General features: G+C 45.7%; 4 protein-coding genes across 4 annotated transcripts in view; all 4 read right to left on the reverse strand.

Moving 5' to 3' along the window:
• Window positions 1–3: 3 nt before the first annotated feature.
• LOC311325322 (nucleotide sugar transporter SLC35D2-like) lies at window positions 4–6,374 on the reverse strand. The gene is made up of 13 exons (XM_084457999.1): window positions 6,167–6,374; window positions 6,018–6,051; window positions 5,839–5,925; window positions 5,565–5,632; window positions 5,384–5,455; window positions 5,223–5,291; window positions 4,998–5,100; window positions 2,021–2,113; window positions 1,835–1,902; window positions 1,661–1,739; window positions 1,493–1,575; window positions 1,246–1,298; window positions 4–1,056 (listed from the first exon to the last, which is right to left on the reverse strand). Exons 1-13 carry the CDS (start codon window positions 6,346–6,348, stop codon window positions 1,046–1,048), a joined length of 1,002 nt encoding a protein of 333 aa, XP_084314125.1. The 5' UTR covers window positions 6,349–6,374; the 3' UTR covers window positions 4–1,045.
• A 190-nt stretch (window positions 6,375–6,564) lies between these two features.
• LOC311325181 (SERPINE1 mRNA-binding protein 1-like) lies at window positions 6,565–12,851 on the reverse strand. Its single transcript, XM_084457851.1, has 9 exons — window positions 12,505–12,851; window positions 11,559–11,745; window positions 10,631–10,771; window positions 10,430–10,498; window positions 10,241–10,318; window positions 9,772–9,949; window positions 9,581–9,646; window positions 8,788–9,027; window positions 6,565–8,247 (listed from the first exon to the last, which is right to left on the reverse strand). The coding sequence occupies exons 1-9, from the start codon at window positions 12,758–12,760 to the stop codon at window positions 8,188–8,190; spliced, it is 1,275 nt and encodes a 424-aa protein (XP_084313977.1). The 5' UTR covers window positions 12,761–12,851; the 3' UTR covers window positions 6,565–8,187.
• A 1,294-nt stretch (window positions 12,852–14,145) lies between these two features.
• LOC311325686 (3-keto-steroid reductase/17-beta-hydroxysteroid dehydrogenase 7-like) lies at window positions 14,146–20,448 on the reverse strand. Its single transcript, XM_084458422.1, has 9 exons — window positions 20,319–20,448; window positions 19,517–19,720; window positions 18,866–18,958; window positions 18,559–18,673; window positions 16,419–16,613; window positions 15,779–15,883; window positions 15,508–15,564; window positions 14,908–15,006; window positions 14,146–14,370 (listed from the first exon to the last, which is right to left on the reverse strand). The coding sequence occupies exons 1-9, from the start codon at window positions 20,351–20,353 to the stop codon at window positions 14,236–14,238; spliced, it is 1,038 nt and encodes a 345-aa protein (XP_084314548.1). The 5' UTR covers window positions 20,354–20,448; the 3' UTR covers window positions 14,146–14,235.
• Window positions 20,449–21,274: 826 nt separating this feature from the next.
• The window catches only part of ddr2b (discoidin domain receptor tyrosine kinase 2b), a gene marked incomplete at both ends in the record, with an annotated part of 9,652 nt that continues 8,375 nt past the window's right edge, over window positions 21,275–22,551 (reverse strand). The window contains 4 exons of the mRNA XM_084458265.1: window positions 21,275–21,409; window positions 21,544–21,693; window positions 21,881–22,115; window positions 22,332–22,551. The exon at window positions 22,332–22,551 is cut by the window's right edge and continues 5 nt beyond it. Coding sequence (XP_084314391.1) covers window positions 21,275–21,409; window positions 21,544–21,693; window positions 21,881–22,115; window positions 22,332–22,551 — 740 coding nt within the window. The remainder of the gene's footprint in view (window positions 21,410–21,543; window positions 21,694–21,880; window positions 22,116–22,331) is intronic.

Raw genomic sequence — 22,551 nt, forward strand, 5'->3', positions numbered from 1 at the left:
TTTATAAAGACAATGGCTGCGTTTCCCGATAAAGAACATTTTTAAGGAACCCTTCTTAAGCAACCCTTTGTATGAGTTAAGTGGAGTGAAGTGCTTCTTAACTCGTTCTGGAAACCCGGCCAATATCTGTCAATGAGTCTTTAACGCATGTATGGCAAACACATGTTTGACCATATTAGCCTACACAGACATTCTGGAATAGCTGAAGTGACTCAATTTACCATTTTATTGAATTTGATCAAAGAATCATTTGCGCATATTGTGGAAAGGCCCTTAGGGAAGTGTCAATCAAACTCAACTGGCAGGAACCGCCCGCTCAGCGGAAGCAAACATTTGAGTGATTCAACATGTTTATTAGACAACAAGGAACCATTTAATCGAGGAATTTGAAAAATAAACAAAAATATTTTTTAATTCACGTTACATTGGGTACCTTTAACTGACTGTATCACTGCAGTAATCATGACCTGACTTGGTAGGAATAAATGTCAAGTTCACTCGAATGCATTCTGGTCTCAAAGACCAAATGGGAGTGTATTAAAATGGTCAATTATCCATAGATCCACTGGCCTGAGGTCAATTGTACATCCGTGTACATACATGGTCAAAGAATGTTGAATAATACCAATATATTATGTAGACATATAAAGCAATAAAATATAGCAACTAAAATTTTTAACGGTTAAAAAAAATAAGGAAGGTCTTCTTTTGGTCATTGTCATGTACATTTTACAAAGTAAGTACAAAGTAAATCAATATTTAAAGGCAACCTGGCTCAAAATGGTAAGACAATCGCTCCACTGTACATGGTTCCCAACATGAAATGATTACATGAAGTTTTGTTCAGGAACATTCAAATGGTAGTTTAAGGAAAATAGGAGAATGTTGAAATAATTCTCCAAGACAACACACGACTTTCCAGGACATTTGACTTTTTCTCTTGTTTTCCGTGTGTTTTCCATGACTGGAAATTGGTCATCTGTGTTCCAGGTTTTCCAGGACGTGTGGGAACCCTGAGCAACCTTCCACTGGCACAGTCATAGCTTCATAGCTTTTCTGTTCAACAGAATCAAACATTTCAGAAACCATTATCAATAACATTCAGCACCTAAGAGGAATTATGTCACTTGTTTTTAGGACATACAAAATTCAGTGACAAACGTTTCCCCACTGTTCCCCCCAACCCATGTAGCACACATGCAACAAGTCTTTAAAATCAAACCAACTAGTCTTCAGTTTGCTTACTTGACTGTTCCTCTGTGAAGGTTATATAGGAGTACACCAGACTGCCAGCTATGCTGTAGAAAGGAGAGGGGAAACGTTTGATTGTCAACATGAATTACATTGTCAACATGAATTACAAAGTCAGGGTTCAAATGGTTCCTAACACCTGTACACCCTCAGAGGGCATCGTTCGTCACCGTGAAAATGGGATGATGAACGCACACAAAAAAAGCAGCAAAAAAGACAACGCCCCATCAATTACCCTTACCTTATGTTTAAGCCAATGAAGTTGGGCCAGGTGAATATGTAATCTCCGCCATACACCATTCCAATGTACGTAACTAAGATATTCTGAGGGGGGAAGGAAAACCGAGGTCTTACTCGTCTTCGTGGTTTACAAACGTGCTGCTAAGAAAGCTTGTGCGTGACGGCTTACTTTAATACAGCCCACGATGGTGGTGGTCAGCGCGGAGTTGTGCTGAGTGCACAGCATGATGGAGTACATTAAAATGAACCTACCGAAGGAAGAAAGAAAGAAAAAATGAATAGAATTAAACACAATCCGTAGCTGAGGGAAGCATCCATGAATATATATACACTCCAAACTCACCCCATGACACAGGAGAGAACAAACTGGACAACAAACTGTATATCTGACCAGCCGTCAAACTCTAACGCCTTCAAAAACAAAACACAAAAACACACATCATACAGTAGGTTAGTTACAGGCTCGTTCAATGCAAAGTCCCCGCAGCGCTAACAGATAGCTGATATGACGCGACTGCACGGTTCTTACCATCTGCAGTTCCCCAGTGTAGTGTGCATAGACCACAATAGGGACGATCATGAACAAGGCATTATAATAAAGCAGCCCGTATTTCCCCAGCTCCTGAAAAACATACAGACAAGGGACATTACTGTAGTACTGTAATGTATGAAAAACACAGACAGGTGAAAGGGGCGTGTCCTCTTCTATGATGAGGTTCAAAATGGTTGAGTGTAAGACTAGGGGTGCATTGTTAAACAGTTGTGGTGGCAGATATAGGCCTTAGATGCCATCACCAATAAGACTCTCCTCTGTGTCTCTCCTCTAGTTGATCAATAAAACAAAAGTACCGTCTATGTGTCAACAACATTTAACATCATCTGCATCTCAACATTTACTGTGTAGACAAGGATAATTGTTTGGGTCACCCATTTGATATGATGACTGTGGAAGCCTTGTACGCAAGCCATCTCATCTTCATTATGTATATGATGAATAACAGTCTTAATCATGATGCAGACATTCTGAATCTAATGATTGTGCCATGTTGCCAGAATATCTGTGCATAGAGTTAGAATCATCATCCTGCTATGAGATTAGCTAGGTGCCAGCTGCATAAATAAGTAGTGAATAGCAATTCCTTATCTGCTTGTTGTTGGTCGTTCTGCCCTGGCCTGCTAGGGTTGCTGCTGCTGTATACGAGCGCCTGTATGCTTGTTATCACTGGTACTGTACTCCTTAATTGGGGACAAGGGTTGCCAGTGTTTGCAAATATCATATTAAGGTCTTAGCTGAAGACAGTTTGTTGTGTGTTCAAGCTTTATGTATTCATCTCATTCTTGGGTACATGGTATGACTACAAGATTTAGATGTGTTCCACGACAGGGCAATCGTACACATTATGCCAAAAGGCTTTTGGATTTTCCTACGAGAGAGAGTGCCTTGGAGGCTTTTGAAGTCATGCTTTTCACAAGACAGCCTCTCCGGTTTTTCAACACAGTAGTATTTACATATGGTGTTACACAGTGGTTGAAACATCATCTGAAACTGGAGTAGTTTATACACATATGCACTGTGTACAACACAAACTATAAATGTACAATGGTTTGCTCTTTCCTATTGTCCTTTGCCAAAACCCTACCCACAAGCTGCCGTGATTTACAAATCTATTTATGGGCTTCTTGGAAGAGAAGCACATTTGGAACAAAAATCCATTCTGATCACATCATACTATGGAGTCACTATTTGGGTGATACCTTCCTTTTGTGGAAAGCCCCTACAGAAACTTTTGACTGTTTTTTGGAATACCTAAATGTGGTCCCTTCCATTAAGTTTAATGCAGAGGTGAGTGAGACTGATGTGGCATTTCTGGACACTTGAATGTAAGGAAGAGCCCTCTTCATGCATCCTGTGCACTTCCCACGCCCTTAAAGAGGCGCCTTCCATACTCACCGTTTTTGAGATTGAAACGCATTTGACCCAGCGCCTCTGACTTTGAGAAGGCTAAAGAAACATGAGCGTTTCCTCACTCGCTCCCATCTAAGAGCATGGCTGGACACAGCCCTCAATAAGGTACATACAGATACCAACGCACCAGGGCACAGCAGAGAAAACACTGCTCTGTGACCTGTAATACTACCCGCTCCACTAGGAGCCAAGAGATTAAAGGAGGTCATCGGAAAGCACTGGCATGTACTGAACTCTGATCCTGTGTGCCAAAGACTATTTGCTCCACCATCTCTGTTTTGTCACTACAGACCCAGAAACATTAGGGACGTCCTGGTCAGAGCGGACAAACGCAACCCACCTCCAGCCTCCGGACGTCTCACTCAAATGACAGCCTTCTACCCCTGGACTCATGTACGCACACTAGTACCTTTACTAGCCACACCACTGGCAAACAGTACGATATAAGACCATTTCTGACATGCAACTCTAGTAATGTCATCTGCTCTCCTGCCCATGTGACCTTCAATATATTGGGGAAACGACAAGATGAGTTAAAACAGGGATTATTGATTATTGAACACAAAAGTGCAATAAGGAGAGGGGGATGAGAAGTCGTCGGTAGCTCGTCATTTTAGACGCCGGTCACCCTGTTTCCTCTCTTACTTTCTGTGCCGTCCAGCAGATCAGTAAACCACGCAGGGGAGTGAATATGGAACAGCGTCTGCTAGTCTGACCGCAAATGGATATTCTATCTCAAAACTCTTCACACTGCAGGCCTCAATGAGAAGTTGCTATTGAACTGTTTCGTCTAATAGCCTACATCTACTGTTCTGTTGTTGGAAACTCCTTAGACCTCTACAACTATGAATTATCATCACTATGTGTCACTGAGCCGGAAACCTGCCTATTTTGAAATAATGATTAATAATCATATTATACATTGACTGTATATTGTAAGTACGTTAATTTACTGCTGCACTTCATTTACTGTATGTAACATATTGAAACTTTAAAGCACCCCTCTGTGTGGTGATCTACAGTATTACCGTTATACACTGTAATATTTGGAATTGGATTTTTACCTCTTCACTTTTGTATTCTCTTGGTTCTGTACCTTTAAGATCCTGTACCTTTAAGAGCCTGTTAATTGGTAGCCCCGCCCTGATAAATAAGGGTCCGGGCGCGTGCCCTGCCTTTATGGCAGACTGATGAAGGTAATCTGACCGAAACGTTTCTCCCTTTTCTCACCCTACACTTTTGGGTAGGACTTATTTTTTTCTACAGCACTTTTGAAAGTTAGAGAATATTGTTATGAATATGTTTGCTTCCTTAACCTCAGTGTGGACGTTCCTTTCGTCTTATGTCAGTGTGCAAGCTCCCTCCATTTTTGTGTCATATGTTACACAGTGGTTGAAACATCATCTGAAACCTGAGTACTTTATACACATACTGCACTGTGTACAACACAAACTATAAATGTACAGTACAGTCGGTTTGCTCTTTCCTGTTTTCCAAAACACACCACCCACGAGCTGCTGTGATTGACATATCAAATTACCTTGGAGTCCAGTTTCTGTTTCACATAGACCCCGTTGGCCGCAGTCAGTAAATTGTTGAGCATTATGAATATATAGCCTTGGAGGTCAAAGGTCAAATCAGAGCTACAACAGACAGAGCATTACACTAAGTCAACATGAAACATGATGCACTCAATCATTTCCACAATCATACAAGTGTTCCTTCCTTAACAATTAACTCTGGCTTTTTATCTTTAACATCTTACCTTGCAGCAACAAAGGCACCAAAAATCATGGCAAATACTGTTAGCTTGACCGACCCAGAGAATGTCTTTCTGTGGAGAACAAAACAGACTCAGCTCAGGAGATGGATACTTAAATTTGGCAGATTTCGGGAGACACTTTTCACATCTGTCCCTTAACTCACTTGAGTAGAAACCCCTCAGCCAACATGGTTAACAAGATGGAGGATCTCCTTAAGACTGTGAACATAGGAAGACTGGAGAAGAGGGCAGATTTAATTCATTGGACATGATTCTAAGGCAGCCCATACAATCAAACCTTGTGTATTATTGTCATATCAGCAAATGTACAGATCTCTGCCTTACTTGAGTCTTTGTGTCCCAAACAGTCCAGATATCTGATTCCCCGCATAGAGAAGAGGTAAGGGGAACATCTGGAATAACAGAAGGCAAGGTGGTAATATTCTATATGGTTATGTTACCGTATAACTGGTTTGATTGCATCATTAGCCTACATGTAATCATTCTTTCAACCCCTCCATCGATATGGCAGGTTTTTCTCCATGTCTCTAAACTATGTCATGCATACAAATTAATATGTTCGTTTAATATATTCGTGCAAAGTATACATGCATTTTACCTTGTTTAGTATACTTATGTCCAAGTCTGGAAATCTGATAACACCCAATGCCTTTGCAGTCCATAGAACTATTATAGTAGCGAGCATCTGCAAAGTTATCAAGCAACACATTCATGATAATTCTTCTTTGATAATGTCAATCAATTATAAATCATGGGCTCTAAAGAGATCACACATACCTGACCAATCCCCAAACATGTTGATGAGGGGAATCTGCAAATAAAGATTAAACAAGCAAATGCGAATTAACAGACAACCCTGTGCTACTGTCGAGCCAGCCATACCCCAGAGAATGCATTAGTCCAAAAGTCCAACCAAGTACCCTCACCTGTAACTCGTCAGGACACTTTTGTTGACAACAACGATAAGAAAGGAGCTCACTCCGTAAAAGCCAGCTGCGAAAAGCTTCAGAAAGACGACCGATCTCTCATCGGTTGTTCCTTTGACGGCATCTGATGGCATTTGTTTAGATGGCACATTTCTATCAGTTGCTCTGCTCATCTTGTGCATGTTTAAGCTGCCTAACTTCCGCCACTATTTACTGATCTCCAATGACGCGAAGAAGGGCGGAGCTATGGAGCGAGTGGGAATTCACGCCCCCCGCTGCAACCAAAATATATTATAGCTCCACCTTGTGGGCTTCAGAGGTATTATCTCAGACAGTAGGATGCATGAACAATTATCCATTTCACAAGCAATAAAGAGTCCAAAGCAGTTACTTTTTGATTTTTTAAAATCACAGTAATGATTTCACACCACTCACTGCCGTGGGCAGAATACATGTAACACCTCTAAAGCAATTTATTAGAACAGGGATGTTTGCAGAGAAGTCTGTCGTCAAGTGGCTCAAACAGTGACACAAATAGGTCTGCTCCAATCATCTTGTGTCTGTACATGACCAGCCAAGTCTTCTCAGAGCACGGAATATAAAGCTTTCAACTATGTTTCACTTGGCTAAATAACACCCCCCCTCCTGAAGTATACCCACTTCAGTTAAAGACACCCCTGCTGGTTATGCAGACACAGATGACTAAAAGCCCCGTACACGCTTTATACATTCTGTAGCACTCGAATGTTCCACGTCGAACGGCACATTTCTTTCAGACAAATTATGCAGTAGTGCTGCTGTGTCAATAACAAAACAATACAAAATAACAGCGAAGATGATCACAAGGAGAATAAAAACAATAAAGACATTTATCAATACTCTAAGTGCAAGATGTGCCCACAGTCCACTATCTTACCTAGATAGAATCACTATGTTCTCAAAACAAAAAAGTACTTCAGGCAAAACCGAACTGCTATGAACCTGCACTCTGCGTTTAGAAGTCATGTTCATGGCAGAGGAAAGTAACTAGAGTTCATTCACATTAACACACTCTCTCTCACACACAAACACAGATGGTCACACATAGAAATACAATATTTGCTTAGTGGTCCTAAGGTTCCTAGTAGTGTGTAGCTTGTATGACCTAAAAGGACCAGCCTAAATATGTTGGGCCCTGGCTGCCCCATGGACACAGGTGGTCATTCTGGACCAGGGACAACACTTACTACCCACTGGTCTGGACAAGGGACAACGCTTACTAATCACTGGTCTGGACCAGGGACAACGCTTACTAATCACTGGTCTGGACCAGGGACAAAGCTTACTAATCACTGGTCCGCCAGAAAAAGAGCCAAGCTGTCAAAATGGAAAAAGGAACAAGAGTGAAAAAAAAAAGGTCCAAAGGAAAACCAGCGGTTACTTTCACTGCACGACAAGCAGAAAAATATCAAGCTTAATAAGAAGTCCCTAGACTTTGGGTATTTATACACACTTTTTCATATTTAGTACACATGTACTAACTGTAAGTCTAGCATGTCAGTAAATGAAGGACTCAAAAACATTGCCCTGAAAGACACCCGTCTAAGATGACTGTGATGTTCAGGTTAAGTCGAGAGGAAAGCATGAGACACGCCTCGGGATGAGAGACAAACACACTTCAACCTATCTTGGAAATGCATATATTCAAGCAGCAATACAAAAACAAATATTCATGAAGTATGCATAATCTCTGAAAAAAACAATACTGTATGAAAACATCCCTGCTATCATGTCTCTAGATACAAAACTTCTACCAATAATTTGCTTCAGTGTAACAAGAGAAGTCCTTTTTCCACTTTTTTTTGTCTTTTTTTCGCCCTCCTTTTAAAACAGGTAAAATTTCTGTCCTCGGGGGTGAATGGTATGGATGACAGTCCTTTTCACCGATTCAAATCTTTTTTTGTCGTTTTCTCGTATACTTGAAGTTGTAAGCATGCAAGCCTCGTAGGGGAGGGGCCCGGAGGGGCTGATGGGGGCGGGCTTTAGGCCAGGGCTGGGAAGGCCTCGGGGTCGTCCACGTTGGGAACAGACACTCCACTCGGCTGGGAGAGCAGGCAGAGAGAGGGAGGGGGGAGAGAGACAACGGGGAGGGAGAGAGGGGGGGGGGGGGGGGGAGAGAGAGACAACGGGGAGGGAGAGAGAGAGAGGGGAGGGGAAGAGAGACAACGGGGAGGGAGAGAGAGAGGGGGGAGGGGAAGAGAGACAACGGGGAGGGAGAGTGGAGGGGGGGAGAGAGACAACGGGGGGGGGAGACAATGGGAGAGGGGGAGGGGGGGGGGAGAAGAAAGAGAGATAGAGGGAGAGAGAATCAGGGAGAGACGGAGAACAGAGAGAGACATGGTGAGACGGGGGGGTTAATAGAGCACAGCGAATAATAGCGTGACATTAGATACCTGTCAGAGAGAGGGAGGGATGTTTACATGGAACCAGGCGAATAAGAGGCTGACATCAGATAGTCTGTTATGAGCTAGAGACCACTCCCCTTCCCCTCCTCTACACCCCCCACAACTAACCCTCCAGACACCGTCTGACTCCAGCCAACGTTTGACTTTGTGGTCAAAGACTACAGCTCCCACCGTTACCTTGTCAGATCGTCCTCCTCCTCCTCCTCCTCCTCCTCCTGCTCCTCCCCCTCCAACTCCTCCACCTCCGCCGCGTGCTGGCCGGCTGCCCCCCCCTCCGCGTCCCCCCCTGCCCCCCCGGGCACCCCCGCGTCCGCGCCCGGGCCGTCCCAGGTCCCCAAAGTTGATCTCCAGCTGGGACGTGATGTCGTTGGCCGGCTTGCGGAAGTGGTGGTCTCCGGAGGCGTCCTCAGGGCCAGCCTGGACGGGGGGTGGGGGGTGGGGTGGATGGGGGGTTTGATTGGCAGCGTGTCAGAGCAGAGCTATTCACCGCCAGTCCGTCTCACACTCACCTCACACTCGCCTCACACTCACCTCACACTCACCTCACACTCACACACACCTCACACACACCTCACACACACCTCACCAAATCACAAGCGCAGAGACTCTGGCTACCTCCAAAGCTCAGCTGCAGACTCAACTGTTCAGAGCTGCCTATGTCAACTTTGAATGACTTTTTCATTTCAACTACTGACTATATAACTTCTGACTTTGATTAATTCCATTTTTACTTTTTAATTGACTCTCATGTTTGTTTTTCAAATATATGATGTCCTTTCCACTGTACAGCACAGTGGGTTTAAGAAATGTGCTTTATAAATACATTCATTATCATTATTATTAGTAGTATTACATCAATGACAGTGACGGCGAAACTGCCACCGCCGCCAAAGACAGCTGGCACAGAAAGGTCGGCTGGGACGCCGTTGAGAGAGTGGGTGTGTTTAAATGCGAGGCGGCGGCGACGCACCTTGGTGAACACGGGGGTCGTCTCCGCCTCCATCTCCGCGGCATCGATCAGAGCTCCGACGGGTCTCTGGAATGACCGGCAAAACAAGCTAAGAGAGGGGGGGGGCAACATCTATCCGGTTTTAACCGGTTTTAACCAGACTGGACGGCGACGTCGGGTTCGCTCGGACCGGGTCGCGTTCTCTCACTCACGTCTTCGCTCTTTGACTTGTGCAGCACGTAGCCCTTCTTCCACTGGCTGTCGGCGCCCTCGTTGGGCTTGCGGATGTTGAACTCCACCTTGGCGCGCTCCTTGTCCTGCATGGCCTTCCATTCGTCCAGGGTCATCTCCTTCGGGCCCGCCTCCTTCGCCTCCTCCGCCTCGTTCTCCCTGGGGAGGGAAGGTGAGGGGAGCGTGTGGTGAGGGGAATTGTGCGTTGGGGGGGTCTTGGGTAATTGTGATTCTGCGCTAACTGGAGGGCTTGTGGGTTGCGCTGAGACTGTAAAAGACATCAGTTGCTGAGGTGACAGGTGAGGGACAAGACACATGGAGACTGAGCAGCAGTGTGACTAGTGATGAGCCAGGTTGGGAACACAGAGGTCCTGCTCCACAAAGCAGCCTCTGGTGTGACTGTGTGTGTGTGTGTGTGTGTGTGTGTAGGGGACGCTCCAGGACACTCACTTGTTCTCAGAGTCCGCAGGCGGGTTCTCCTCTCCCTCCGGGGTCGCCTCTGGGGCGGCGGTCTGTTCGACCTCGCTGCTGCCGACGAAACACACACACTCGCGCGGTCAGACACCGTGTACTTGGAGGGGTGTGTGAATTTGTCGCAGCCACATCGCAGCGATATCGATTTCACCAGAGACGACCCACCTCATTTCGTCCTTCGCGTTGCCCCAGTTGTGGGCTCCGCCCCCCCCGCGTTTCTCCTCGGTCTTCTGTCTGCTGGACGACACGAGAAGCGGCGCTGAGGCGAGGGACGCCATTGAAAGCCATGGTAACATTAGGACCTCCCTGAAACCCCCTCCCCCCGTGTGACCGCGCCGAGGGGCCCCGGGTTCAGGAACCACTCACGGTTTGTCGCTGCCGCTGTGTCTGTCGAAGTCCCGCTTCCCGCGGGAATCGAAGCCTTCGCCCCGGCCCATGCCGCGCCCCCGCCCGCCACGCCCGCCGCGGCCGCCACCACGCCCTCTTGGGGGCCTGTCTCCAGAAGGCCTGGGGACAGACGAACGCACACGCTCAACACAGTTATCACCAAACGGGCAGCTTGGTCAAGGAGGACTCTCATGACCACTACAACCATGCTACTTGAATGTGACTTTAGCATTAAGACCTGACCAAGTAAGGACCAGCTCATCTGATAGCTACATACATGGACTGCACACACACACACACACACGGTGGCAGCTGCCATGCAAGGTGCTAGCCTGCTCATTGGGCAATTTGGGGTTCATGTCTTCGTCAGTCATCGACGCTTCGACTACCTCCTGAGCTCCAGCTGCCCCCACATACACAAAGCAAAAACACAAGCATTGAAGTAGGGGTGCACCGATATGAATATTTGGGCCGATACCGATAACAGATATTAACATTGCTGTTATGGCCGATAACCGATATTTACCGATGTCGATATGTTCTGGATAAAAACAAGTTTCTATGATAATCAAATGTTATACATACTGAAAAACACAGGTAAACACCGTCTCCATAACCAAAAACATTTGGAAAAGCCGATAAATCATAGATTTACTACATCGTTTCCTCTCAACAACAACACACACAACAACAGCTAGACTGAAATAATTATCGGCTGTTCACATCTGCCCCGTTTTTCACATCGGACCGATACGGACATATATAAAAAAAAAAAAGAGACTAAAATATCAGCCGATACCGTTATGACCGCCGATATATCGTGCATCCCTAGATTGAAGCATGCCTTCACAAAACCCACACACACCTCTTCAAAGGCCACCTATATTCAATCATCCCAGATACTCACTTGTCTGCAGTGAACTCTCCTCCACCTCCCTCCGGCTTATCCTCGGTGGGCTTGTCAAAGCGCCGCTCGCGCGGGGGTCTCCTGTCCGGCCTCCGGTCCCCAGGCCGCCCCTCGCCCTGCCCTCCTGGGTGCTGGGACCCAGGCTGGCCCCCCTGCTGGTCGGGTCTCCGACCCACTCTCCTGATACCTGGCAACAACGCACATTCAGCCTGCTGAAGCTGACCACTCCTGACTGCCCTTCGGAATGCTGGAAGAGGCAACTTCACTGCTTGACATCCTAATAATGATTGATAGAATTAGGATGTTTATGTTTACTGAGGAGTTCTTCGACGGGATGCACACTCAATTATGCTTCCTTGCAAGGCCATAATGGTGGAATGCTGCTGTATCAACAAGCAAACGTCCAGGGACGTGGCTGGGAATCGTGTGTTATTGTTGTGTTTCAGGATCAGTGACGAATTCTAGCATGCTAAAACAACACGGTCTACTAGACGGGATAACTGATGTCCTTGTCGAACCCCATGGCACTTGTCGCTCGGGATGTTATTTATTTGGAAGGAATGCTGTTTTTCTAAGATAACCAGCAGTAAACAACATCCTACAAGTGCAATGCATGTCTGCAAGAGTCTAACTAGAGGTAGCCAGAAGCTAGCAAGTGCACACCCGTACGTTAGCGAACACTAAATATGATAATTTAATAACCTCGCTGGCCAAAAATCACACGTTGGTTAACTTTAAAAGTGTACAGAGCACATTATCAATAGGACAGCTGACCCTCTAGCCCGATCAGAACAGGACAGGAACCGTGTTGACATCATGTTGTGTTTAGCAGTGCAATCTAGCTAACGTTATTATAAGCAAGCTTGCAAGAACTGGTTCGTAGTTGCACGTTAAAAGCCAGATAAACAAATAGGCTTCACCGCGGGTTTGAGAAGGTGCACATTACCTTCTTTCTTCAAAGGTACTGGAGCCTGAGACTCCTCTTTCTTGTCCAGGAGCGGGTTCTTCCTGTCCTTCTGTGACTCCTTCTTCGGCTGCTTGGCTGCCTGGGCTGCAGTCTTGGTCGAACCAGCGGCGGCCCCCTCTTTCTTCTTGTTTTCAGCAGCTTTTAACACCTCGAAAGGGTCCGACTCATCATCTAATAGCTGGTCGAACCGATTGGTTACGACGCAGCCGAATCCTTCTTGCAGATGTCCGGGCATGATGACGCCCCTTCAGCGGGATTCTCCTCCGATTCTACGAGGCTTGGTGCGAACAGTTCGCTAGAAGCTGCCACAAGATGGCTGGGAAAGATACCCCTTCTCTTCCGGTGCGAGGAACATCCGGGACACTCACGGTGGGCTGGCGTGTAGTCGTCTGTCACCTGACCCGAATACTGAAGGCCATTTGAGGTGCTTTAAATTACATGGCTGTCATATAAGTGCATAATTTCAACTATTTCTCGTGAAGCCTTAGGCTACTAGACGAAAAGAGACAGCAGGCCTACGCATTGAAATGTGACACGGTGTGTGACGCAGTCCGAGCATGCATGAGCAATGGTTTAGCTGCCAATCTGTAAACAAATGCAAATTATTCACACGTGACAGAAATTACTTGTGATGGGCTCTCTCAAAATGTCATGAGACACATTACAACTGCAGACCACTGTTACTGTAGCCTATTCAAACGGTTCCAGCAGAGCAGTTTGTAGCCTACAGTAGTACATCAAAAGATTAGGGTGGATTTAGTGCAGCAAATAAATGCTGTTAGTGCTATCTCTCTGACAAGTCTTGTACTGGTCGATAAAGTCAGTTGACTATCCATTTGAAAGCTCAGTTTATTGGCCAATGCTTGGTGTGTTTTAAGGCCCATTGCAAACACAAATTGAGTCGTGACCTACAATCATCATCACAATGCAAGATGAGCACACATTTCGAGCCCCATGCATGTGACTGATCTGATGAGATAATTTGGAAAAGACAGCTCCTGAAATTGCTTCAGTGAAATCTGACCAAGATACTTGCAACATGATGCAAGAGTCTTGTAGCAACCCCCATAAGACAAAGTGTTTATGTCATGTTAAGACTACTATTCTAAGTAACTGTGACCAATTTCAGTGATTGTCAAATAATCAGTCTATAGATTGACAATGTACTGATAAACCTGTGAAGTGTGGTCTTTTCATTTAAGTGACCTTTTCATCATCTTTTATGAATGAAAGAAGAGCCACAAAGATGATAACTGACAGGTGTTTTTCGGTGTTGGCCCCAGGACAACCACACCACTAATACTCCTCATCATGGCTGGTAAGGCAACACCAAGGACCTTATGGGTGAAACCTGATAACCCGGCTATCAGGTGAACACAGTGGCAGATATCTTCATAGAATCACTATGGACCTGTGTTTAGACAAGACCAACTGCTGCTCTGTAGCCCATACCAACACAACACTGAACACAACTCGAGTTACCAAGAATAATTAGCATTTATTCACATTTCAACAGCTTCAGCTGACTGTAAGGCAGTGCTGTGAAACAAATTACAGAAAAGACTACAGCAATGTCTTAACATTATTATCGTACTTGCTTGATATTTCTCAAATGCAATCCTTGATTAAATTGATCCCTTGACACAAAATGAAGTCGAGTGGTGGAAGAAGCGCTGGTCAGTTTATAGTGAGACTGTGAGAGGCCATTCTCTAGTCTGTATCGTTGAGGTACTTTTTATGGGCTAGCAGATCCTTGTCTTCCTCTAACAGTTGTCTTTGTACAATCTTCTCCAGCTCCAGAAGCTTCACATAGAGGGCCTCAGACATGTCATCCTCAATGTCCATCTGAAAAACAAAAGCATGTAAATGAAGAACACTACTATAGCGCTATACCTCCCGGCGCGTAGCTCTGGGGATCGCTCTCGAACGGCACGGTGGCCCTGTAAGTGGCACTGTTGCCTCAAGAAGGTCTTGGGCCATTCTGTGTGGAGTTTGCATGTTCTCCCCATGTTCGGAAGGATTTTCCCCATAAAGAACTCAATCAGAAAAACATGCAAAAGAACAGATCGCTAACGCTGTCCATCCCTGATGAAGACGGACAGGAGCACTTGGTTGTCCCCCGGGCGCGTCCCCTGCACGCTGCTTACTGTCTGCTCCCAGCTGCCCTTGGGGGGAAGGACGACGGGATGGGTGAAGAGCAGGAGAAGAATTTCATCGGTGGACGCTCCAGCCATTCATGTGTGTGTGTGTTTTGGCGTTGATGCCTACACCGTGTGATGTGTGTGTCTCACTCCATGACTAATAAATATGTTTGTTTTGGGCTGCCGTGCGGTCGGTAAGGAGTGGTTGGTTTTTCAAACCAGGTCCATAGTGCACACTTACTTGTTGAGGCTGTGTATAGTTGGTCCCCAGGCCTGATGTCAAACTGTGGTACTTAGCTCTTGGATTAAGGGACTCTGGCTTTTGCAGAAACAACCAATGCTGTGGAAAAGCAAACCATACAGTACATGAAGTAAGTATAAAGTATAAGAGTATAAATATGAAAAATTTAAAGCTGTTGCTGGATACTCAAGCCTAAAGGCCGTTTCAGACGAGGAGTGATATCCGCGCATTGTAATTCATTTTCAATGAGAGAGGCGAGCGGACAATTTGGGAGCCGCGGACAATCTGGGGCGGAGCGGCAAGCGGGCGCGACCCCGTGAAATTGTCGCGCGCGTGCTCGTTTCGTGCATACGCCCGCCCGCGACAAGAGCTGAATTGTGGTCAGCTTTCCCCGCTGCACGCAGGACGCGTGCGTCCCCCGCTGATCCGAGCGAGAACGCAGGCGGAATATCGCTCCCCGTCTGAAACGGCCTTAAAGCCGAATCTGACATACATAAAGCTGGAAGATTAGCAAGTTAGATGATTAAAAGGGCATAAGCTGTTAATACATTAAATCATGCACATAGTCTGAGTACTGTAAACTGGGGTTGAGGGACTTACCAAGGCCTCTGCTCCATTGTATGGCGTCAGTGTGAATGTGTTGGTGAAGATTCTAATCTGTTCAGGAAACAGATGAAATCATGGATGTTGCTGTAGTTACTATTTCTGATCAGAAACGGATTGTTTGTAACCATATTTTTGTATATACTGAGGTGACTCTGGATCTCTGGAACAGTTCATGTAGACTATTGCTACACAACCCCCCCCCCCCACACACACACACACACAAAAACAACAACAACAACAAAAAACAGTAGTTGTTCAAACTCACGAGCCACATGACGGGCATGATGAGAGTCCAGAAGAAGGCTGGGAGGATACCGTAGGTCAGATTGGTCATCACCAGACCGGGACATATCACAGAGGAGTACAGCCCCTGGCCATCAGAGACACACACAGTCAGCAGGAGGACGTTGCTCGCTTGTTCTGTTACATCTTTTCTTAATTTACTTCTATTTAAAGGTGCTCAGTTCGATTTTTTTCGGCCACTAGATGGGGCAGTGGTGCAGCGTATCAGATATAAACAAGTGGGCATTTTCACTCCATAGGGTGCCGTTTAGGGGGTGGGGCTCAGCGCCGGACCGGCTTTGCTCATAATAAAAATAAATTCTGCATTTGCTCCACAGGCATTACACCGTTATATTTTCTGTACAGATACTTATGACTCCCCTGGACCTATTTATTGCATATATTGAATTTTTTTTTAATCTTTTTTTTTTTTTTACAAAAAGTGCAGTAAATCGAACAGAGCACCTTTAACCTTTATTTAGGCTGAGACGTAGGTCTCTCTCATCTAGATTGACATACTATACAATATCTTAGTGTGAATTCTCCTGCTGCAGCAGTGTAAACAGGCAGTGTCTGGGGTAGCAGGGTCCATCCGTGAGCGAGTGGCTGAGCGTGAGACTCACCTGGCTGTTCTTGTGTCTGTTGAGCGCCAGGCTGAGCAGGTCAGAGGCGTACTTGGACGAGCTGTAGGGCTCTGTACCCCGCTGGTGCTGGACGTCCTCCAGACTGAACGCCGAGCGTCTGGCGTTGCTGGACGAGGTCCACACCACCTGGGAGGCGTGGCCTGCCTGGCACAGCATCGGCTCCAGCTCCCTGATCTATAACAGAGAGCCACTGACATTACATAGTAGCAACAAACTACGCAGCCTTCTGTTCACTCTTATTTTTAATGCGTCTCTTATCTTTAAAGGTGCAGTATGCAGTTTGGTTCAGAAGCACTTTTTGAGTTGTCAAAGTGAAATGGCTTGACGGCTTGCCTGTCTGTCTGTCTGTCTGTCTGTCTGCCTGTCTGTCTGTCTGTCTGTCTGCCTATCTGTCTGCCTACCTACCTGCCTAGCAAGTGTCATTTGTTTACTCCCAGTTTGGAGGAGTGGCTTTGGAAGGAGGCCTAAAGGAAGGGACCTTGTCGGTTGCATTTTTTAGAAACTGCACCTTTAAGCAACAACTATTGGTACACAAGAAATGGTGCGTTCATGTATGAATAGTTTTCATTGTAAATATGAGTTCACAACTGGGAATTTTCATGTGAATCACCCACCAAGTCTGAGAAACAAATTGAGAACTTTGAAAAAAATTGCTGCGGTCGGGAGTCGGACTGTCCGAGGAGCACATGAACGCACCATAAGCCATGAAACAACACAAACATCGTCAAACACTGTCATTTTGGAACTATCTGTCAGTCTTTAAAGGAGTAGTTTGGTATTTTGCGTTATAAACCCTGTTATGAGGTTATTTACAATCATATACAACGGTCCATATAAAACATTTGACAAATTGTGGAGAGACGTTAGTGCTCATTGCTTATGTCCCAGCTAAGTGCACAAAGGATCTCTATGGGCTGTGCAATGAACATTAATATCTCAAGAGTTCAGTCTGTCCATTTTTTATATGGACCATTGTATATGATCATTAATAACCTTATACCAGGGTTAATAATGCTAAATACCAAACTACTCCTTAAGGATGGTCTGTGCTGTCACTGAGAATGTTCATTGCCTCATGGAGAATACAGATGAGATGGAAACTTGTTAACATGTTAATACTTAATGGTAGTAGTCGCTAGGTTACAGTCTGGTCTACTGAACTGGGTGTCGTTTTACCTTTAGCTGTGAAAAGGAGTAGTTAAAGTAATTTTTTTTTCAAATGTTTGTGACTTTCTTATACTAGGCTAATGCTGCCTACACTGTAGCCTACAGTATACTTGTATACAAATGCATTGAGATACAGGCTGCGTTCTGAATCGCATACTTCTACTTTTTACTACTAGTACAGTACCTTACAGCTGCCCCTACAAAGTAGCATTTACATGTAGTGTGCATACAAATGGGACATATTAGCCTACTTCAAGCCAATTCACAGAATTCTCACCAGCCAGGTATCGATAGCAGCGATTTTAAAGCAGGCTAAAAGCTGTTGTAATTTTCGCTCTCGAATGTTAATAGTCTACATCACTTTGTTAGGTTTTTATTTTATTTTCAGGTGAGAAAGTAACCAGGTAGATTTCATATGTGGCTCGTTCATTTGTAAATCTGTTCCTCTTCTGTTACAGTAAGAGGGAAACCGAACCTGAATACAAACTGACTGTCATTTGTGTCTGGATGGCGACAGGTAGTCAAATAACGTTCAGTAGCCTATCTAACGAGCTTAACATTTATTTAGGAACATTAGCTGGCATAACCAGTTTGTTGGCATTTTGCTTTGACAATGAATTGATAAGGATGATACTAGAAATACAGATAGAAACACTCATGTTAAGCTATGATATCATCACTGCATTGTCCAAGCGCCGTCATCCGTCGTTGATTTGCCATCTCGGTGGCCCATGTGACAAATGTTCCGTTGCGCAAAGGATTGTGGGTCAGAGAAAAGCATGCTGGTTTGCATACTGCAAAATGCGATCGGATGTACAGTAATAGGTCATCCTGGTATTTTTGCCATACTCCACTTGGCATACTATGTATTGGGACATACTATATCCTTTTTTGGCATACTATATAGTATGGAAGTATGTAATTCAGAACGCAGCCACAGCATGTGACATACCAGCAGGAAGTGACCGAAGAGGTTTGTAGCAAACACTTCCTGTAGACCGTCTGAGTTGAGGCGGTCCTGCTGGGTTAGGATACCCTCTGCTGTCGCAAACATGTTGACGACGTTACTGCAGCACAGAGACCAACAGAGAACAGACAACACACGACATTTGAATGACAATCATCTTAGGAGAGATTCCCAAACTTAAAAAAACAACAAAAGATACTTCCTGAGAGAGTACTGCAGTATATACAACGCTACGAGTCAGGGGTCAGGTTAACATGTGCGAAGTAAGAACAGAACTTTCTAATTGCCTCACCTAGAAAATAGTCCCTTGAAAAAGGCCTTCATGTCCACCTGTGGATTCGGCATGATCCCTGCATTGAGGTACAGGTAGTCAAGTTTGTTGTACCTGAAAGAGACATTATTTCATGTTCATCACCATGTTAAAGTCGCACTGAAATGAAAAAAGCATTCTGTCCCATTTTGGTTCACATAATTGGTCATAGTGTTCACCTATTCAACGATGTATGCCAAAAAAATTACGAAATTCTACTTCTGTTGTAATCTTATATCAAAGTATATAATTTCTTACTTCCTGGAAAACGGTAGGTCACGTGCAATGACGACAACAGGTACCTTAGATTTTAGGCCAATAATCTCACGACATCCACCCGTCAATCAACGCTATCCTTCTATCGAATCTGTCTAAAGTTCTTAAAACCCGTCCACTTGTCAATGTTCCAATCAAATTCCTCTAAACATATGTCCCACCCTCATAGCTTGTTTGCGTCGGAAATCCGTCAAACTACGGAAGTTAGATGATCTCAAACGTCCGTTTCAGTGCGACTTTAAATAACGGTACAATGTGAATATCGACTGCTGACGGGAATTCTCTAAGGGGTTTATAGGAACAGGGTAAGAAGACCCAAGTCCCAGGAGGTGGGAGGGGCTGCGGTGAATGACCGACCTGGCCTTGACCTCCTGGGCGGCGAGGAGAACCGAGGGGGCGGAGCCCACATCCAGGTGCAGCAGGTCCACGTGGGCGTCGGGGTGAGAGGTCAGGAGGGCGGAGCGGGCGGCCTCGGCCCTCGGCATGTTTCTGCAGGCCAGACACAGACGCAGGTCGCCATCTTCACACAGTAGCCGCTCACACAGGGCCAGGCCGATGCCACTGGGGAGAGCACACAAACACACAAGTATGAGGTGTGATAGTAGAGAGATACACACACACACACACACACACATACACACAAACACACATGTACAGTATGAGGTGTGATAGTAGAGAGACACACACACACACACACACACACACACACACACATGTATGAGGTGTGATAGTAGAGGCACACACATACACACACATACATACACACGTACGAGAGTGTAGAGATACATGCAGAAGGATGATTTATTTCAAAACTTCAGGTTATTAATCTCAACAGCTGATGCACAATGGAAAATCTGTGCATCACACAATCAGATTAGGATAAAGCCTTCGCAGAATGGGGAGGGCATTCGTCGTCGTCAGAAGGAATATACTGTAGGCTATCCTAACTGCTTGATCTCCATATGAAACAGTGTAAATTGACCTATCGAACACAGGCGATATTTTCATCAATATCTTTTCAAAGTCGTTAGATTTCCTGCAACTATACTCCGATGCACTTTGAATCGTTCCGTAATTTGCAACATTGTAACAACATTTCGTAGGATATTGTCAACATGATAGTAGTCCATAACACAACACCAATACTGCTTTCTCTTACCTGTTTGCACCGGTCACTAGAACAACTTTTTCCATAAGTGCTTTATGTAAATGTGTGCTTACAGAGCAGGTTGTAGAGTTGTAGAGTAGAACGGTTACTGAGTGTACAGCCCCCTGGTCCGATCGGTAGACATACCGCCAGCCTATGTACTGTACAGCAGGCGGTTCCGTGGAGCAGTGGTGTGATTCAGTCTCTTAAAACCATTGGCCGATGAGACACAACTACAGGGAGTCAAGAGGTCCATGTTTTAGCAGCGCAAAATTCGAAAAACTCAAAGGTGGAAAGTGGAAATCTGCCCTGGTGGGATTGTGATCGTCATGTCTCTCTCTCTCTCTTTCTCTCTCTCTCTCTCTCTCTCTCTCTCTATAGCTCGCTCGCTCTATGCGTGCATACGTGCTGTGAGAACTTTTTGGTAGCCTAAAATGTTTATATTTAATTGCTGTCAGTCAACGTTTCACGTACAGGAATTACACCATTCATATGCATTCGTATTTATTTACAAACCTTTAGATGAACACATTCTCATCACATTTCATAAAATGAAAATAATTAATCATGTAAATATATATATATATAAAATGGCCAAAAATATTTCTACAAACTGATAGGCTATTATTGTAATCCTTTTCATATTATATAAATACTATCAAAAACAATGTACAGATGCATTCAGTAACACAACAGCACATAATTTCCCTTATCCGCTAAATTGTCATCACCGATATACAGGTATAAACAACTGAATTCTTTCCCTGGTCCACTTTTATAATGACCATGTGTGTTTCCATAGAGAGGGGTGAGAGAACAATGACAAGAAAGAGAGAAACAGACAATAGAACGGAATAAGAAAAGACCCAAGACAAGAGAGTGGGTCAGACAGAGAGCTGGTGAGATGAAAAGGCAGTTGTGTGTCCAGAGGTTCCATAGTCCAGTAGGTGGGACGTGTGTGTGTGCGGCTACGCCCGGCCCTCCGCTAGCTGACTGTAGATCTCCTGGAAGGTCGGCCTCTGCTTGGCGTTCCTCTTCCAGCAGCTCAGCATGAGCGAGCTGTAGACCTCCTCGGGGCAACACGCGGGCTTGGGCAGGTACGCCTGCCGGAGACACATCAAACAGCGGTTAGATCAACAAGGCAGGCCAGAGCAGCCGTCTCCCCCGAGTGGACGTGTGGGCTTTGGCTCGGCGGGCTAACACGGATCACTCAGATAACCCGGAATCAGTCGGTCACCTGCTTGCCCTGGTCCCTGAAGAACTCCCCGGTGTTCTCGATGACCTGCTCGTCGGACAGCTGGGAGTAGGGCTGCCCCTTGCAAAGGGTCAGAATCTCCCACAGAGTCACCCCGAATGCCCAGACGTCGCTGGCCATGGTGAACTTACCCTGGGGAGAGACACATAACTGTTGCATAACCTATAATTATTGCATAATCGGAAGGGCTAGACAGACGTCTCTAGAGACATGCAATAATGTGGCAACCTGTTCACGTACCCCTTTGTTGTGTCACAACAATAACACCCTCCTACCTGTACGCTGAGCCAATCATCTCCTTTCCCTCCCGTGTGCTCACCAATAGGATACTCTCCCAGGACATCCAGCGGATAGGGAGAACAGCCCTGCCCTGGATGCGGTAGTAGTCTCCGCGGTACAGGTTCCTGCTCATGCCAAAGTCGGCGATCTTGATGGTGTAGCTCTTCCCCACCAGACAGTTGCGCGTGGCCAGGTCGCGGTGGACGAAGTTGAGGGAGGACAGGTACTTCATCCCCGAGGCGATCTGCGTGGCCATGCCGATCAGGTTGCCGTAGCTAAGGGCGACGGGGACCCAGGGAGAGGAGAGAGACAGTCTTAAAACGATATCGGGAAGATGGCGTTCGCAAAAGAAAGGAAGACTGCGTCATGTTTCAGCATGACATTAGAATAGACCACTTCCGCGTTGTGGTTGACATATTCCTATTCCGTATCCCGCGGAGGGTGACAGCGAGCGCTGGCATTACATAAGTGACGGCGCACAACAGGCCTACCTGACAGTGGCTCTTTCTCTAGACCTGCTCTCCGCCCTCGTCGCCTCCTCCTCCTCCTCTTCCTCCTCCAGCTGGAGGCCGGACAGGAATTGGTTGAGGTCTCCGTTCTCCATGTACTCGGTGATCATGCAGAGGGGGTCAGTCTCCACGCACACCGCCAGCAGACGCACGATGTTGGGATCCCGCAGGCGGGACATGATGCGGATCTCCTTCAGGAAGT

Source organism: Borostomias antarcticus, assembly GCF_949987555.1.
Source record: "Borostomias antarcticus genome assembly, chromosome: 24".
Taxonomy (NCBI): domain Eukaryota; kingdom Metazoa; phylum Chordata; class Actinopteri; order Stomiiformes; family Stomiidae; genus Borostomias; species Borostomias antarcticus.

Bases quoted from the DNA above. Each gene is read 5' to 3' on its own strand.
- LOC311325322 (XM_084457999.1), bottom strand. From the start codon at position 6,348: ATGCACAAGATGAGCAGAGCAACTGATAGAAATGTGCCATCTAAACAA. The intron at 5,456-5,564 runs GTAAGGCAGAGA...CCTCTTCTCCAG, and splicing joins TTTGGGACACAAAGACTCAA to TCTTCCTATGTTCACAGTCT. The intron at 1,299-1,492 runs GTAAGGGTAATT...TCCTTTCTACAG, and splicing joins TTCATTGGCTTAAACATAAG to CATAGCTGGCAGTCTGGTGT.
- LOC311325181 (XM_084457851.1), bottom strand. From the start codon at position 12,760: ATGCCCGGACATCTGCAAGAAGGATTCGGCTGCGTCGTAACCAATCGG. The intron at 10,499-10,630 runs GTGAGTGGTTCC...GTCGTCCAGCAG, and splicing joins CACAGCGGCAGCGACAAACC to ACAGAAGACCGAGGAGAAAC. The intron at 9,950-10,240 runs GTGAGTGTCCTG...TTCCCTCCCCAG, and splicing joins CCTGCGGACTCTGAGAACAA to GGAGAACGAGGCGGAGGAGG.
- LOC311325686 (XM_084458422.1), bottom strand. From the start codon at position 20,353: ATGGAAAAAGTTGTTCTAGTGACCGGTGCAAACAG. The intron at 19,721-20,318 runs GTAAGAGAAAGC...TGCTCTCCCCAG, and splicing joins CTAGTGACCGGTGCAAACAG to TGGCATCGGCCTGGCCCTGT. The intron at 18,674-18,865 runs GTGAGGCAATTA...TCTGTGCTGCAG, and splicing joins TTCAAGGGACTATTTTCTAG to TAACGTCGTCAACATGTTTG.